The 19,066-nt window shown below is 32.8% G+C and overlaps 1 protein-coding gene across 2 annotated transcripts in view; it reads right to left on the bottom strand.

The window, feature by feature from the left end:
- The window catches only part of LOC144959321 (N-acetylneuraminate (7)9-O-acetyltransferase-like), a 44,929-nt gene that overhangs the window by 7,579 nt on the left and 18,284 nt on the right, over positions 1-19,066 (bottom strand). Inside the window, exons 12-20 of one of the 2 annotated variants that reach the window (XM_078891875.1) lie at positions 18,500-18,608; positions 17,351-17,440; positions 15,543-15,662; positions 5,494-5,559; positions 4,071-4,227; positions 3,231-3,310; positions 1,734-1,838; positions 915-1,055; positions 1-70 (exon numbers count right to left, since the gene is read on the bottom strand). The exon at positions 1-70 is cut by the window's left edge and continues 8 nt beyond it. In XM_078891875.1, the coding sequence (XP_078748001.1) occupies positions 1-70; positions 915-1,055; positions 1,734-1,838; positions 3,231-3,310; positions 4,071-4,227; positions 5,494-5,559; positions 15,543-15,662; positions 17,351-17,440; positions 18,500-18,608 (938 nt within the window). The remainder of the gene's footprint in view (positions 71-914; positions 1,056-1,733; positions 1,839-3,230; positions 3,311-4,070; positions 4,228-5,493; positions 5,560-15,542; positions 15,663-17,350; positions 17,441-18,499; positions 18,609-19,066) is intronic. The other variant, XM_078891876.1, reaches the window with a different exon arrangement.

Raw genomic sequence — 19,066 nt, 5'->3', positions numbered from 1 at the left:
AGACGAGGTAAGAATGGACTTCATTGCACTGATCTTTATTGCTGCATAGCATAGTAAACAAGGCATAGCTCTGGGGAAGACAGGGGGAATACAAATTTTAAAAATATTATTATTCATCAGAATTAGAAATTTAACCACTAAAGCATCAAATAATCAAGTAAACCTTAAGCAGAATATTCAAATAACTTACAGACTTCAAACTAAACTAACAAAACCAACTCCTATGTCAAACTGACCAAGCATGACAGAGGGAGTCAGCATTCTCGCATCCATGTAAAACTTGACACAATCATTGGCAAAAATTGACACAATCATTGGTAAAAATTGACACAATCATTGGTAAAAATTGACACAATCATTGGTAAAACTTGACACAATCATTGGTAAAAATCAAAAGAACTGATATAAAATGGAATATTAACAAAGTCAATACTGCCAGACCAGAGAGATCGGTTGACTTTAAGGAAGGCTGACTTCATCCATTTTCAATTGACCACACTTAGATCCAAAAAAAAACAAAAAAAAAACAGAAAATTCTGGGTCAACAAGAGGTGTTGACTTTAAGTAGAAGTTGGCTTTAAGAGTGTTTACTTTATGCCGATTCCACTGTATCGACATGACGGTTATGTCAAGATTTTACTGCAGTCCGGATGACACCGATATATATTAGATATATATTATACATTGACTGTATTTTGTCTCTCTGACCAACTAGAGAGGGTTGGGGTTTGATTTTTTCATATGAGGCCAACTCGACCCCACTCCAAATAAAATGACACTAGACAATTTTAAAATAACTATTATAAAAAAATGGAGGGGGGGGGGGGGAACAGAAAAAAAAGAAAGGAAAAAAACATTGAAAAAAAATAAAAAGGAAAGGGGGGAAAAAAGATAACGTAATGAAAATTACTCACAGCAAGGCCAATGACTGAGAAGACACAGAGCACCCAGGATACAGGGTTGGAAAACAAATTAGTAGGGACTTCTTCTGGAATGATTCGGTATCGAACCAAAACCTTGTAGCCAAAGGCAAACACCATACCATAGACCACACTCTGGGGGGTGGAATGAAATAATGTCAATGGAGTGAAATGGAGAATGTTAGAGGAGATATAGATTGATAAATGGACGTATGTATGGATGGATGGATAGATAGATAGATAGATAGATAGTAGATAGATAGATAGATAGATAGATAGATAGATAGATAGATAGATAGATGTAGATAGGAATAGATAGAAGATAGATAGATAGATAGATAGATAGATAGATAGATAGATAGATAGATAGATAGATAGTAGTAGATAGATAGATAGATAGATAGATAGATAGATGGATGGAGTAGACAGATGGATGGATGGATGGATGAAAGGATGGATGGAAGTAAGGATGGATGGAATAAAGATGGATGGATGGATGGATGGATGGATGGATGATGGAGGATAGATAGATAGATAATAGATAGATAGATAGATAGGTGTAGGTAGGTAGGTAGGTAGGTAGGTAGGTAGGTAGGTAGGTAGATAGGTAGATAGTAGATAGGAGATAGGTAATAGATAGATAGATAATAGATAATAGATAGATAGATAGATAGATAGATAGATAGATAATAGATAGATAGATTAATAATCGGTATTATTATTGAGGTTCAAAATTTCATCATCATCACCAACATCATTATCATCATCACCAAACCATCATCATCACCATCACCACCATCCATTTCCTCCTACCAGTCTGTCGAGCTGCCACCTAAACCGCCATTCGTGTAGAGAGTCGTCTGACGTGACAAACAATGCCTTCAAGGGACGAGTCAGGAACACTTTTTCAAAGAATACCTGGACAAGTGGACAAGTGCGTCAAAGATATAAAATCGGTAATAAAAAGGTATATTTGTGAACAATCACTGAGTAATATGAATGGACAATCAAATAAGACAAAGATATAAAATCAATAATAAAAAGGTATATTTGTGAACAATCACTGAGTAATATGAACAGAAAATCAAATAAGAAAAAGATATAAAATCAGTAATAAAAGCTTTTATTTGTGAACAATCACTGAGTAATATGAATGGACAATCAAATAAGAAAAAGATATAAAATCAGTAATAAAAAGGTATATTTGTGAACATTCACTGAGTAATATGAACATAAAAATCAAATAAGAGTGAGAGCACAGCATAACGGCCTCTGTTTTATAACCTGATGATACTAGGTTCAAACACCGTTTGATCCCGATTGTAGTCGAGATTTTTTTCTGACACCCCCCCCCCCCCCTTGTCTCCCACGCAGTGATTGGGTACCTAGGTCTATTAGATCTGGTGGAAAGTACTTTGTGATAAGACTAACATCCAAAGGGTAGCAAGCAATTACTATTGTCCATTTCACACTATAAAAAACCTGGATAAACTGCGCCCTTTGACTCTGAAGGACTACTTTCAACACCCACTTACCATCCCATGTGACCTGAGAAAGCCACTACAAAGAAAAATTCCCCCACTCATATTCATGCTGGAGAATGTTAGAGAAGATAGAGATAGAAAGATTTAGAAAGAGTTTAGTAAGATGCTCAGTTCTGCTCATCAAAACAATTGTAACAAACTCAAAACCATTTGTAACCTTTAACATCAATAGTTTTAGAACATTAAATTACACAAAATCAGAGCTAGGGTGAAAAAAAAAATTGGAATTTAACATGTTCATATAAACAATTTTTTTTTAAAGTAAAAGTATTAAAAAAAAAAAGATGAACAACAAAATATGAAATCTGAATTTCCTTAGAAAAATTAAAGAATCAAAAAATTCACTTAAATTAAAGCAAAAGTCATTAATCCCACATGGCAGTAAAAAAAAAAAATAACAAATCTGATGACGTTGATACATGGAGTAAACAAAACAAAATTTTTATAAAAATTGAGCTTATATAGGACAATCCACTAAATGTGCAAAGCGCTTTATAAGTGGTCCCTGCACAGCAATATTTAACATTTAGGAAACGGACATGCACTTTAGCATGTTACAATTTCGACAGAGACAACCTGTACGCAGGTACTCATTTTACTCTGACACGTGAGAGAATGCAGTAAAGTGCCTTCTCCAAGGACTCAACTATGCGCCAAGCAGGGCTCGAATCCAGGACCCTCTGATCCACGAGCGAGTGTCATACCACTAGACCACATAGCTGCATATATGGAATAAAAGGTTTAGAATAAAAATAAATTGACAAACCTCTGACAAGTAGAATAGGGAGATGACAACGATGAGAGCAACAAACTTAAGGATCATGTAGAGGTAATGCATGGGGTTGGCTGGAGATAACAAAAAGGTAACGGTACAGTATTACAATATATGATACGGTGAGTGGTGTGATTGCATTGAAGATAATTGTATTATCTATATTATCATCAAAAAATGTATTCCATTACTTTTGTTAATACATATAAATTATAATCATAGCAGTAAGTTCACAACCCCAACACACAGAACCAACAAATATAAAAACAGTTTCTTCCCAAGAACCATCAAGGAATGGAACAGTCTCCCACCAGAAATCCTAGATATCACCAACAACAACAAATTTGGTCAACTATTAAACATTTATCTTTCAACTCAATAACACAATAACGGAGAAAGTCACCACATAATTGTATAAAATCTGCAGTGATGGGCAAGTGCGCTTCATCAGTAGGGAACTTCCCACCTGTCCCCACATGTACCCGATGTGGGCAAGAACCTGAAACGGCAGAGCAGCTAGTCAAACGGTGTGTTATGACGATGCTATAGTGGGGCTTTCGACGCACGGTGCCATAGAATGCGACCGGACTTTGCTGATTGGGTCGATCTAAATAAATAGTATGTTGAGAACAATAAAAGGCTGCTTGCTCTTATGCAGATAAAGATGTTGACTTGAAATTAATTATATTAATTATGAAGCATTAAGAAAAAAAGTCAAAATAATCAACATAATACACGACACACTTTGCCTGCCATAAGGTATAAGTTAATAATTTTAAAATTTTAAAAATTAAAATTGAGAAAGAAACTCGTTGTCAGATATACTATACTTACCATCAGAAGATTCTCTGGTGATATGGGGTGGGATAGCCATGACTAAATAAATCACCAGGAACCAGAATGAGACAAGGGGAACAAAGTAATAGAATTGGTAAGGACGATTCATGGTGAAGCACAGAGACACGACCAGCAAGTTCATGCGGAACAAAACCTGAAAAAAAAAGAATCGAAAAATACATCCATATACATGTAATATAAAAATGACGCCCTTTCGCAACAGCACCATAGGATACCGTCACCTTGGCATTCCATGAAGGAATATATATAATCCATCAAACAGGATGTCTGATGTCAACAGGAATCACCCATGTGGTCCCAGTGAGCAAATTGGGGCTTAATAATCTTGCCCAAGGAAGAAAAAAAAACTAAAGTGCCCGAAGAGGAGTTTGAACCCAGTACCTTTTGGATCACAGTGCAATGCCTTAACCACTCAGCTACTTCACCCCCATATAAATATAAAGATTAGTTAATTAATACAGACCCGCCCAAACCATCCATTACAAGGCTTAGAAATCAAATACCGAAAACAAAGCAAAATATTTACCACATATGAGAGTTAATTAAGAGGATGGATCAAAATCATCAGATCAGTAATACAATAAATAGACCATGAAAGGATTGTGTCAAAATACAAGAGAATCAAAACAACATTTTGAGTTTCCACATTCTCGTAAACCTTCTCAAATTTGCTTACTTTGTAAAAATTGTTTCTCAATTTTTTTTCTTATCAAAATATTTAACTACATACCTTCAACTCCCTAAAGCCAATTTTATAAACATTCTGACTGTATTAGTTCACACACTTGTTTGGCAGAAACCTTTTTAAACACAGCAAACCAATAAGGGATGTTGCATTATGTTTCACAGGCACAGAGAATACTGGTGAGCTTTCCTATATTCAATATTTGACTGCATACTGTAAACTAAACTCCCTAAAGCCAATTTCTTTTAAAAATTCGTAAAAATCAGTTCACTCTTGTTTGGCAAAAAACTTTTTAAAAGACAATGAATCAATCAAGGGTGTTGCCTTATGTTTACCAAGCACAGAGAATACTGTTGATCTTTCCTGTATTCAATACTAAAATGCATACTATAACCTCCCTAAAGCCAATATTTTTAAAAATTATGATTCAGCTCACACTCTTGTTTAGCAGAAAACTTTTTTAAAAAGACAGTGAACCAATCAGGGATGATGTTGCCTTTTGTTAACCAATTACAGACAATACTTTTGATCTTTCCTATATTCAATATTAAAATGCATACTACAAACTCCCTAAAGCCAATTTCATAAAAAATTCTGATTCAGCTCACCATCTTGTTTGTCAGAAAACAAGATAGGGATGTTGCCTTTTGTTTACCAATCACAGACAATGCTGTTGATCTTTCCTATATTCAATATTTGACGCTGACAACTTACTTGGAAGACTCTGGTTATCTGACTATTTCGAGCTGAGAACAACAACTGGCACTGTCTTCTTCCTTGCTTTAACCACCCATTGGAGCAAATTGGGTGTTGGCGGTGGAAGGAAAAGGATGGATGGGGAAGGGGGTTGGTGGGTAGACAAAACAAACACAAAATAAACAACAGGAAGACGAAAATAAATAAATAAATAAATAAATAAAAATAAAAAGAATATATAAGTCATGTTTTAAAAAAATCAAATTTAAAAAATCAATACCACTTGTGACCCAAATTCCATATTTACGACCGGTTTTTAAATTTCATCCATGACTCAAATCAATAAACTTCATCTTAAAACAGAAATTACCTGTATTTGTATCTCTCTGTTTTCACTTAGCAGTTACGTGTTATGTGACTCAAGGTATCAGCCTGAGTCATTGTTCTCTTAGTGAAAACATTTAATCTACAGCTCTAGCCATATGACCAAGGGAGATATTTGTTTTGATTACTAAAAAAATTCAAATTTGTTGTTTAAGAGTTTAAAAAGCCTTCACCAAAACACTATAATGCACTTTTCATAGATCTTTCATCTACTATTATCTTATGTAAGCGGTTAGGAAAATTCAATTGTTTGGTTGAAGTAAAGAAAATTTTGCTTACTTAAATGCATTTCATTTTCATTGAGAGCAGAGCAATGACCTAAGCCAAAAACATTCCTAATTTTTCAAATTGTTCTCATGTAAGTGGCTGCCTGTTGAGAAAAGAATTAAATTCAAAGCTTGTGTTTTAGTGTATCGTTGTCTTGAAGGTACTGCCCCTTCCTACCTTTCAGAACTAATTGAAAGATATTCAAAACCCCGCCCTTACGTTCGGCCAGTGATTCCACAAAACTAGTTGTCCCCCGAATTCGGAAAAATGCTGGAATGAGATCCTTTTCTCATTTCGGACCCTCTATTTGGAACGCCTTACCGCAGAGCATTCGTGAAAAAGAATCTTTGTCTATTTTTAAACGTTCGCTTAAAACATATTTGTTTCGATTTTAGTAGATGGTATGAGAAGCAAGATAGGTTTGGTTTGTGTTGTGTGTTGTGTTGTGTGTGTGTATGTGTGTGTGTGTGTGTGCTTGTGTGTGTGAATGAGTATGTTTCAGCCAAAGTAATTTGTAATTTAAGCGCTTAGAGTCTGGTGTCTCGGAGTTATAGCGCTATATAAGTTTTCAGCATTATTATTATTATTATTATTATTCTCATATTAATTCCCCACAATATCAAAAAGGATATTTGAAATTTAAGGAAGTCCAGTTCTTTTGTTTTTGTCTGTTTTTAAAAAAATTTTGAATGACTTTTTGAAACAAAGAATGAAATGATATAAAAATGTCTTTGAAAACTTTGCGTTTGTCATGTGGTGTCGCAGACAGTATTTTAAGTAGTCACAATAAAACTTCAATGGAATTGAAATGAAAAAGCATCAAAATTAAATTGTTAAGGAATAAAATCTCCAATCATGAAGATTAATTATTCCATTCGACAGTGGTTAAAAATTGCATATAATTTTCTAATTTTTGGGGGATTAAATGGAAAACAGTCTTAACTGCAGATACATTTGGGAATTTAGTTTTATACGATCGATCCCACAGTCGAGATTTTTTTCTTACTCCCTGTCCAGTCCACCCAGCAGTAAATGGGTACCTAGACCTGTTAGATCTGGTGGAAAGTTCTTTGCGATAGACTAGTGTCCTATCCAAAGGGTAGAAGCAATTGCTATTGCCTTTTTGCCCTATAGAAACTGGGATAAACTCCGGCTCCATGGGTCTTACAACTCTGAAGGACTACTACTTGTATCAACAATTGCAGCAGTACGGTAAGCCTTTAAAGAGCTTAACAGACAATCATAAAAATGCAATATTTTTTTTTTAATTTTCTTTTGGACTTGCACATTGACAGGTATACCCTTACCCAGTCTGACAAAACAAATGGTTCATTTGAAGTAAAAGGAGACGGATAGGATGGTTGATTACATTTGTTTAAACATAAACTGGTCTGTGTTAAGACTGCCTTTCAAATTCAGAACTATTCTTTTTACCATTGATTAAAAAAGTTAAAGAAGCAAGAAGTTGGCCATAATCAGTCAATTGTCTAATGAAAGAAAGCAGAACTACTGATGTCAAAAACAACAACAATAAAATAAATCTCTATATTTTCAGCAAATATTTCGAGAACTTGAAGATGAATTTTTAAAAATCTGTCTCAACCCAAAGTGTACAATTTTCATTATTTCTATGAAATGATCATTTCAACTCAAACTGCACACTGATCTCTCTCATACAAAAATATATATCGACGCACAAGGCATCAAATTACAAACCTTTTTATTATCTTTAAATTGATATATATTTTGTCCATGTATTATGATCAACAAGAGTGTACTTTAAGATTTTTGCAAGCCACCCAGGCTCAGAAATCAATTACCGAAAACAAAAGCAAAATTATTACCACATGTAAGAGTTAACTAAGAGGATGGATCAAAATCATCAGATCAGCAATACAATAAATAGACCATGAAGGGATTGTGTCAAAATACAAGAGAACCAATGCTTTACAACTGATAAAGTATAGTTAAATTTGGTCACACATCTGTTTCTCACATCAAACAAAAAGAAAACAACAGCCTATATCATATTTTTCAGACTAATATAAGACACATCAGACTATGATTCGCACCACCCAAATAGTCAACAACTAAAAATATTGTAATATCTGACCATAAGCTGCTCTTGGCTGTAGTGGAAACGGTAAAATACTAGCATTAACGATGCGTGATTTCTGTCATTGTTTATTCACTTCTAGTCAGCTGATCCTGCGTAGGACGTTGCTTCTCGAACTTTCTTGTGAAATAGATTACGGTTTTCCGCCAGTCTACTTGCTTGAGTTGTTGTCATTCCCAGCCATTCACATATATCTTGTTCCCAGCTTCTTGTTGGTCTACCTCTTCCTCTCTTGCCGTCTACCCTTGTCTGCAGAATGTGCTTTTCTAATGATTTGTGGCGAGTCGTATGGCCAAAATAGTTCAGTTTCAATTTCTTTACAGTTTGAAGAAGAATTGGTGATTTTATTCTGATCCTTCTCAGGACTTCTTTGTTTGTTTTTCAGTCCATGATATTCTGAGTATTTTTCTGTAGCATGCCATTTCAAAAGCTGTGATCTTTGTGCTCTCTGCTTTGCTGATAGTCCACGCTTCACATCCATATGTTGCAGTTGGGAAAACAACACTTTTGTTTATTCACGACAATATCAAAACCATAAAGCCTCCCTACACATGTGGCATTTGGCGGACACGAACATAAAAAAAAAAAATTAGAATTAGCTGCACTAAACTATAAGCCACAGGGTCGAGATCAGGGTGAAAAAAAAGTTGCGACGTATAGTCCGAAAAATACAGTGTTTATTTTCATTTAAAAAGCTTTTTAAAGTCAGAACTCATAAAAGAAAACAAATCCAAATTTGGTCAATATTAACTTTATAAAAACAATTTTTTTTTAAAAACAAATTGTGTATGTGGATTCTGTGGACTTGGCGTTTGGATATGGATATTGGGTCACTCTGGACATAATGGTTGATATAAATCTCATTGCCCCAGATAGCTAAACACATGAATGTACATGACACAATGCCACAATTTTCACCATGCTCAATGACCATTATTCCCAGAACAAGAGGCTACATACAATATATATATATATATAGCGCCTTTCAGAGAACTTACAGATGTCGGGTACACATTCACACCTGAGTTAAGTGGATTTTTGTTTGTAAAAAAGAATCACCCAAGAATAAAACACCAGAACCATAACTTGGTACATGGATCTGAGAGAAAAGAAAAATGTTTAAAAAGTCTCGATAGCTCAGTTGGTAGAGCACTCGCTTCACACACAAATGGTCTGGGATCGACCCAGGGTGGACTCGAGATTTTTCTGACCCCTCCTGTCCACCCAGCAGTGAATGGGTAGCTGAGTCTATTAGATTTGGAAAAAAAAAGTACTTTGTGAAGACTAGCGTCCTATCCAAAGGATAGCAAACAATTGCTATTGTCCATTTCATGCTATAGAAACTGAGATAAACTCCAGCTCCATGGGCCCAATGGCTCTGAAGGACTTTTATATTTAAATATAAATAGGTGCCACTACTACTGGACAAGCATGTTATAACAGGTAACTTGCCAATATACAACATAACAATGACAAGGTTGATAATTTGTCTATTTCATGCTTCGTGGAGACCCAGCGGCCTTTCAATAGAAATAACAATAACAAAAAACCAGGTTCTTCATCAAAATAATAATAATAATATAATAATAATAATAATAATAAAATAATAATAATAATAATAATAATAATAATAATAATAAAATGATAAAATAACAACAACAATAATAATAATAATAATAATAATAATAATAATAATAATAATAATAATAATAATATATAATAATAATAATAATAATAATAAATAATAATAATAATAATAATAATAATAATAATAACACCTGAAATGATGCCTGGAATTTTCAGTAGGATATAATGCTCATTATAAAAAAAAAAGAAAATAATATATAATATAATAATAATAATAATAATAATAATAATAATAATAATAATAATAATAATAATAATAATAATAATAATAATAATAATAATAATAATAATAATAACGTCCAATCAAAACAGATGAAATTTTGTTGTGAATGATTGTGAACATGTTACTTATTGTATTATACGTGATTTCATGGCAAATTGTTCCTTTCGATTTATATCTTACACTTTTTGGATTAAATACTGCCATTTGAAATTTATTATTATTGTTATTGCTGTCTTATCATTTTGGTGAGAAGAGGAGCACATTCCATTTTTATCTAATTATAATGATTCGGTGATGAATATCATAACGCAACATCAATTAAACATTATTTATTTTAACTAATTCGGTCAAAACGACATGCTTGTTTATCCTTGCTGACCAAAAGATTGATTTTAAAAAGTCATTGTACATAAAATGGCGGACTGTTTTTGTTTTTTGTTTTGTTTTTTTTTTTATAGAAAAAAGAGACTTGAAAGAAAAATAAATGTATAACAAATAAGAAAAAAAAGCAATTCTCCTTAAATCCCATTTGCTACAAACCCTCTTCGCACAATTTTCAGCTCTTTGTACAAGAAAAAAATACAGCGACCAAATGGTTTGCATTTATTTTTTTAAACTAGTTTCAAAAACTAAAGATGATTAGTTAAAATAGCCCAAATTTCATCAAAATTCTATTCAATCTATTCTGTATTTTTCTCACATAAAAAATTTGGAGGAAGGAATCAAATGGGTCGCCTATTTTCAAAAGTTGTATTGAAATATCAAATGTCCGCATTTAATATAAACTGAAAAATTGCAACTTAGTTAACAATTGACGGTTGATGAAAAAAAAAAAAAAATTTTTTTTTGATTTTTGTTTTACTACATTTCACTGATGATTTGTATGTAATCTGATTTGGGTAAATCCACTGGAGACAATCGATAATAGGTTTTTAAAATATTCAATTCCATGAAAGCTTTAATTTCAAGTTTTAGCCTAAAGAAAATGTCATCCCATGAACCCCTCAATAAAAATAAAAGTCTGAGAGGACACGACACGTTGGCATTTGGCTTTAATCTCTTTCTCTCCTAATACCTGAGTGATATTGATAGCTAAATAGACCAGTGTCTCGTCTTTTAACCCAACCAAGCAATGTTGAGGATGGTCATTGGTTGAGTAACAATGACTGGAAAATTCTGCCCAGTGTTATACTCTTTGATAAGACAATCAAACCAATAATTCCCCTTCACTCAATTGTGAATGCATTCCTAGCTCTTTGCAGTGACAGATATCGTAATAGTACTAGTACAAAAAGGACACTTATTAGGTGACATGTACTGTACGAAATGTAAATTTGTTTCCACAAGGCTTACTGGGTGGTACATGAGGCAATGAAAAGCACAAGGAGCACTGTTAATGTACAAGATATGTCTTTCTTTTTTAATTATAATTATCAAAATATAAACTATTCAGATTTTGACTTGTAAAAATTGGCAAATACCATTAATGTTAGATGAAGGGTGATAGTAAACAGTTTTCAAGAATCCCGGCTAAAAGGTCTCTGCCCTTTAAAAACAGGGGTCCATTTTCTCAAACCTAACATCATGTCTTATCATTTTCACAGATAAAACGGTATCAGCAATAGCACTCGGGGCTCCCTTAACCCTCTCCTTATCACCTGCAGAAAAATCGTCCCATTTGTTACGACACAATATACATAATTCTTATTCAGATTTATTTTGTACATCATAAACTTTGATGAATGATCTTGTTTAATTAATAAGAACATAAAGTTGTTTTGTAGATAGATTGTTTGAGTTTAAAAAATCAATTTTTCTGCTGGGTAAGCCTGCCAATTTTTGGGAAAAGACTGAAAATGATCAGTAAGGAGAGAGTTAGAGCCAGAGTCATATTGTTGTTACTGCTCTCCTGTAAATACGTTGTAGGCTGTAGTTATTTCTGCCTCACTGTTAAAAGGTTAATGTAAAATAACAAATAACAAAAACAAAAACCTGGTCAAGCAAAATGGGTCACAAGTGTTTGTAAAAATAAAAAAAATATATAAAAAATGAAAGAAATAATAAATTTGTTATTCCAGTGCAACAAAAACGGAACAAGACAGAACAAAGCAACAACAACAACAAAAAAAAAAAAATTTTAAACAATGATGGGGTACAGAGAATGGCAGCAACTATCATACATAGTTGTACAAACACAACTAAATAGAATGCTGAGAACAATGATATTAGTAGGTAACCAAGACCTTTCAAGTGACAACCCAGGTCTAGCCAAAATCCAAAACAACTGACTTTGTTATTTGTTGCCATCTGAAATCTGAACCGGTGTTATTCGAAGTAATATCAATCCTCAGCTTTGGTAAATATCAGGTTGGAGAACATTGTTAAATACAACAATTCTTATTAAAATTGTAAAAAGTAATACACAAAAATTAATGTATCAGCTTCAAAAAAGAACAAAATTCCCAACACAGAGCGTTTCGGGCTCAAAAACCCTTCTTCAGCCAACAAAAAAAAAAAAAAAAATTGACATTCATAAATACATTGCTAAATTCCAAATTGATGTCAGAGAAATTTCTCTGTAGTCAATCTGGAATTTAGCAATGTATTTATGTCTTTTTTTTTGGTTGTTGGCCGTAGAAGGGTTTTGAGCCCGAAAACGGTCTGTGGTGGGAATTTTGTTCTTTTCTGAAGCTGTTATAATCATTTATGTTTATTACTTTTTACAGTCCACAGCTTCTAGCAGCAGCTTAGTATCACTTATTAAAATTGAAGTGAATATTATTACACTATATATACCTATTACCAAATTTTACTTTACAACATTATATTTACGTATATAATGTTTATGTATGTATCATTGTCGCATTTTATAGTCTGTACAAAAATTTCCTTTTGGATGATAAAGTAATTTATTATTATTATATTATTATATTATTATATATTTTTTATTATATTATTATTATTATTATTATTATTATTATTATTATCATTATTATTTCATTATTATATTATTATTATTATTATTATTATTATTATTATTATTATTATTATTATTATTATTATTATTATTATTATTATTATTATTATTATTATTATTATTATTATTATTATTATTATTATTATTTTGATACATTTTGTTTGAGGATATCTTTGGTCAGCAGAGTTCACACACGATATTCAAAGAGAACATTCCAATATTGGATGGAATAGATTGCAAATCGACGTTATAAAATGTGTGAGTTGGCTGACCGTGAATTTCATGTTTCTGGGAGTTTTTTTTGTTGTTTTTTTTTAATGTGTGAAAGCGTCCCTTAACCCTCTCCTATACACCCATAGGAAAATCGTCACATTCGTTCAATGCAGCCAACAATTTTCTTATTCTGATTTCATTTTCTTATAGTTATAGCCATAAAACTCGACCTTGTGTTGCAGAGCTAATTTTCTGAACAAAATACAGAATATATTTGTTGCTAATCTGTTTGAAAAAAAATTATTTTTGGGTTGGGTGAGTATTATGAAGTTTTGGGGTAAAATTATGAAAATATCTGGTAAGGAGAGAGTTAAAGCAGTTGCTGGGTATTGATGCATTCTAAGAGAAGGGATAAGATGTTGGAAGCATGCCGCATAGGATACTAACTGATTCTGGTTGTTAGTCAAATCAAACGAAATTAAACTTGTTGAAATAAAATCAGTTCTCGAGGACAGGGAGAATTGCCAAAACTCAAAATGTGTCAAACGGTCATTATTAAGTACAGACAATACAATGAATGAACACCCAGAGGAAAACGGATTTTCATTTTTCACCATAAAAGAATAATAAGATGTTTGATTTGTTTCACAGTTTGTAAACATCCTCATCAATAAGTGTCTCGCTGTCCATTCTGGTAGTATGTGCATGATTTGATAGCAATATGGTTTTTTTTTTCAAAGATAAAATAAAATGTTTAAAAGAAAAATAAATAAATAAATAAATAGATAATAATAATAGTAATAATAATAATAATAATAATAATAATAATAATAATAATAATAATAATAATAATAATAATAATAATAATAATAATAATAATGATAAAATTGTAACTGACCGATTTTGAGTTCAATATTTTCGAAAATTAAAACCAAAAAAAAATTTTTAATTTAAAAAAAGAAACAAATGGAAGATATATTTATTCAAATTTCATTTTTACATAATTAATGAAAAGTGATTAGCTTTCTTGTCAAGTTTCATTTTTCTTATATGGTTTGTGAAAAGTGATTTGCTTCTAGTCAAATTTTATTTTTACCTAATTAATGACAAGTGATTAGATTCTAGTTAAGTTACATTTTTATTATATGATTTATGAAAAGTGCTTTGTTTCTAGTCAAATTTCATTTTTATGTAATTTATGAAAAGTGATTTGTTTCTAGTCAAATTTCATTTTTATACAATTTGTCAATATTGATCAATTGTTTTCAGACGTTTGAAAGTAAATGTGACGATACAAAAGTTTTTACTCGGGATGAAAAGTTGGAATAAATAAATGTGTACAAAAAGTGTAATGTCATTATTGGATTGAAAAAGTACTGACAGAGTGGAGGCTTTATCCCCTCACAACTACATGCCTGCCTCTTAATCACATCTAATTGGTGCCAGCAAGGGGATAGATCACTTAATTTAACTACAAAAAACTGCCTTGTTTTCACTAGACAAAGTGTAGTCACCAGCGTTGCCTCTCTCCTTCAAGCTGCAATTCTCCCAAAAACTAGGAGCGAGGAAATTTATAGCAAAGGCTTAATTTCTTACATCACGCAAGCACCAAAACATCTAATTGGGGTGAAAAAGCAGGAGTAGTTGTGCACGTTTTAATTTTAACAATACATTACCGACTTGGACAGCAAACAAATCGTATCTTTGATTGCCACTGCCAAGAAAAGTTACTGACAATGCACGTCCCAATTATAGCTACAAGAACGATCTTAACACGGATTGTAATCGAACAAATATTGTATCTTGTTTTATGTTGGTCGTACTCTTCTCCATAAATGGGTCTCATTTTAGATAGGACTAGTTAAAATGTGGGTCTCATTCATGTATTGCTCAATATCCAAACACATTTCATCCATTAAAATGTTATATTTGTCATCCATAAAAATGTTGATATTTGACATGTTTTTCACGGCATTCAGAAGCAATGGCTTTCTTGTTCTTTTGTTTTTAAACTTGAAAACTGACAATGCAAGACGAAGGGAGAGGTCTTTATTCTGTCTCGAAAGACTCTCTAGCTAACCTGTTTCTTGCAAGCCCTAAATGTTTATAGCATAGTGATCGGGAGGGGAGGGGGACTGTTTGGTGACTCCACTCTGTCTATAACCAAAGATTAACAGTTTTCCTTTAAAAAAAAAATTAATTTTTAAAAAACAACAACAAAAAAAACAGTAATGACCAACCATGCAGTATCGAACAAATCCAAAATCTCCTTTTTCCCAATAGTAACAGAAATGGCCAAATCCACTCAGGAATAGGTAAGTTGAAACCAGGACACGAATGTGCATGTAGATAGGAAGTACCTGGAATAGATGGATGGTTAAAAGGATTGATGAAGTGATGGATGGATGGATGGATGGAAAAAAGAATTGATGGAGTGATGGATGGATGGATGGATAGAAGGATTGATGGAATGATGAATGGATGGATGGATGGATGGATAGAAGGATTGATGGATGGATGGATGTATTGATAGAAGGATTCATGGAGTGATGTATAGGTGGAATAATGATGGATGGATAAATGGATAGTGTAACAGTGTAACGGCATTCTCTGATCCAAGCTTGACACAATGGACAAAATTTAATTTATCTTTGCCACAATGGCATTCTGAACCTCTTCTCAACATGTAAGTTAATCAAGCTCATCTTTGCCACCATACAACTATTAATTGTATTTCATTAAATGGATTCATTTTTAAAGGCCTCCAAAGTTATGTGCATATATGCCTACTTGAAAATTTCAAATTCAGTAAGAAATACAAAATTTACCTGTAATTAATGGTCAAATTTCAGTAATACTAAAGCAAACAAAAATAATGATAGATACACCGCCTTATGTAAAATAAACTTACCATGTTATATAGGCCTACTACTTATGATTATGAGGGTCACGCCAGCCAACGAGGCATTGAGAATTTTTATTGTAGCATGCGGTAAATAATGGAGAAAAAATATTTTTTTTAATTTAACGTTGCGACCATTTGTAGCAGTAATATTTTTTTCTATTTCCTTAAGTCCGTAATTGTCCTTACACTTCCGTAACAATTACGGACAGTCCGTAATAATAGGAAGGTATGTATGTGAATTGTATATGAAATTTTTAGCGCAGATTAGCATCATTCATTTCTGGCTCTGATTACTTATCTATTCAGTTACATCATGTATCTATGCTCCTATCTGACAGAGTCGATTTCAGGTTACTTGACTCTATTTTGGTCTTGGCTTGGATCCCTTATTCACTCAAAGAAGTGGCTGAGTGGTAATGCATTGCACTAGACACGAAAGGTCCCAGTTCGAGCCCCACTTCAGGCACTTTCGTTTTTTTTCCTTGGGCAAGATTTTGCCTTTTATATCACATATACTTGTTTCTTCTACAACAGGGCCTTTGTAGAATTATTGGATATTACCTGGTGGCTCTGTTGTGATTTTTACTACAATATACAAGGAATTTTGTTTTGACAGACAGGTGGATAAATGGATGAATGGATAAATGGATGGATGGATGGATGACTAGATGAAAAAATGATTGCTAGATGGATTGACAGACGAATAATAGATACATAGAAAGATAGATAGATAGATTAATAGATAGATAGACATATAGATAGATAGATAGATAGATAGATAGATAGATAGATAGATAGATAGATAGATAGATAGATAGATAGATAGATAGATAGATAGATAGATAGATAGATAGATAGATAGATAGATAGATAGATAGATAGATAGATAGATAGATAGATAGATAGATAGATAGATAGATAGATAGATAGATAGATAGATAGATAGATTAGATAGATAGATAGATAGATAGATAGATAGATAGATAGATAGATAGATAGATAGATAGATAGTAGATAGATAGGTAGATAGACAGATAGATAGATAGATAGATAGATAGATAGATAGATAGATAGATAGATAGATAGATAGATAGATAGATAGATAGATAGATAGATAGAATAGAAAAGATAGATGAGACCTACCTTACTGGCCCCTGTCAAATGATATATGAGGATGACCAATTGCATCCAACCTTTCCATTCATCTGTCTGGTCTCTGTGAAGAAGGTTGGTCTGTACACGGAGACGAAGACAGGTGTATGGGGAGAGGGAGGGTGTGTGAAAGGATATTGTATGACTCTAATGACAATCATAGGAATGATGATGATGATGATGATTAAGGTATAGTAATGAAGAACAGCCCATTCAATGCGGCTATGTGGTCTAGTGGTAAGACACTGGCTTTCGGATCGGAAGGTCCTGGGTTCGAGCCTCGCTCAGTGCATAGTTGAGTCCTTGGAAAAGACTCTTTACTCACATTATTTCACTGTACTCAGATGTAAAATGAGAACCTGGTCGTCTACAGCATTGTCTCTGTCAGAAAAATTGTAATATCACCTAACAGGCGTCATGTCTCATTCCACATATTACGTGTTGCTGTTGGTCAGGGACCCTTTGTAAAGCGTTGAGCACATCCAGTGGATATTGTGCTATATAAAATCTCTAATACTTTTGTTTTTATTTTATTTTTTTCAACGAGCTATTTTATTGTATTTCAGTCCAGATGCTTATTGATCATATCTTGTAGAATTATTCAAATCTTTAGAAATAACGGATCAAAATCCGCATCACAAACTTCCTCGATGGTAACCCAAGGCTTAAGGTATTGTGACACCTATACAATCCTGGCAAATGAATAGATACAGTTTTCTGATGGCACTTTCCAGACCCACCAACCTTTTCATATTGAAATCTGGGACACTCAACAGCTTTTTGAATTTGGTCTCAACCAGAAAATTACTTTAAAAAGTGCTTTAAACAGGCAGTTAAAATATCAATGCTAACTTCAATTCAACATTTAATAGGAATAAGGAGCCTACTAAGTACGAATAGCCAAAAAAAAAAAAAAAAAAAAAAAAATGCTTTTTTTGAAGAACTTAAAACATTATTCATGGATTTAAGTCATTTTTCAAAAATGAAAAAAAAAAAAAAAAAAATAAGACAAACCTGGAAAAACCAGTTTGACAAGCACCCTGTACCAAACAATTATTTAAAGAAAGAAAAAAAAACAAAACAAATGCGAGATATTCAGTATAAAAACTTTATGGACAAGGGAGGGGGGGGGGGGCTCACCTTGTCTGTGTTTTCCGTGAAAAAAATACCCAGGATCATGACATACGCAAAAGGAAGGAAGAAATTGAGATGGTTGTAGTATTTGTTCTCCTTCATGAAAAAATTGGTCCTGAAATTAGAGGTCAATATGAAAATCATGATCCAAATCGCTAGCATTGTTACATAACAACATAAAACATTTAGAAAAAAAAAATTAAAATCCACACAACAGCTGTTTCAATAGTAAAGTAAAATATTGTCCTTCAGAGCCTTATCCCAGATTTGGAATGATTAAACAATTGGTAACAATTGTTAGCCATTCTTTGGAGAGACTCTAGTCTGTCACAAAGTCATCTAGCCAGATCTAACACACCTTGCAACCCAATCATCACCCAACCGTATACTTACAAGGACAAAGGCTTGGTACCTTAAGCCGCTACACTGGCTTCCAATAGAAAAAGGAATAATATACAAAATCGCATGTTTTTCTTACAATTGCCTTCACCATATATCACCTGAATTCCTCGAATGCCTTGTGTGGAAATATTTAAAAATCGGTCTCTGCAATCTGCCAGTTCTTCATTAATG

Source organism: Berghia stephanieae, chromosome 13, assembly GCF_034508935.2.
Source record: "Berghia stephanieae isolate SIO BIC M18660-M18661 chromosome 13, UCSD_Bste_1.3, whole genome shotgun sequence".
Classification (NCBI taxonomy): domain Eukaryota; kingdom Metazoa; phylum Mollusca; class Gastropoda; order Nudibranchia; family Aeolidiidae; genus Berghia; species Berghia stephanieae.
Note: the sequence above shows the minus strand (reverse complement) of the source record. Positions and strands in the feature narration are given on the sequence as shown.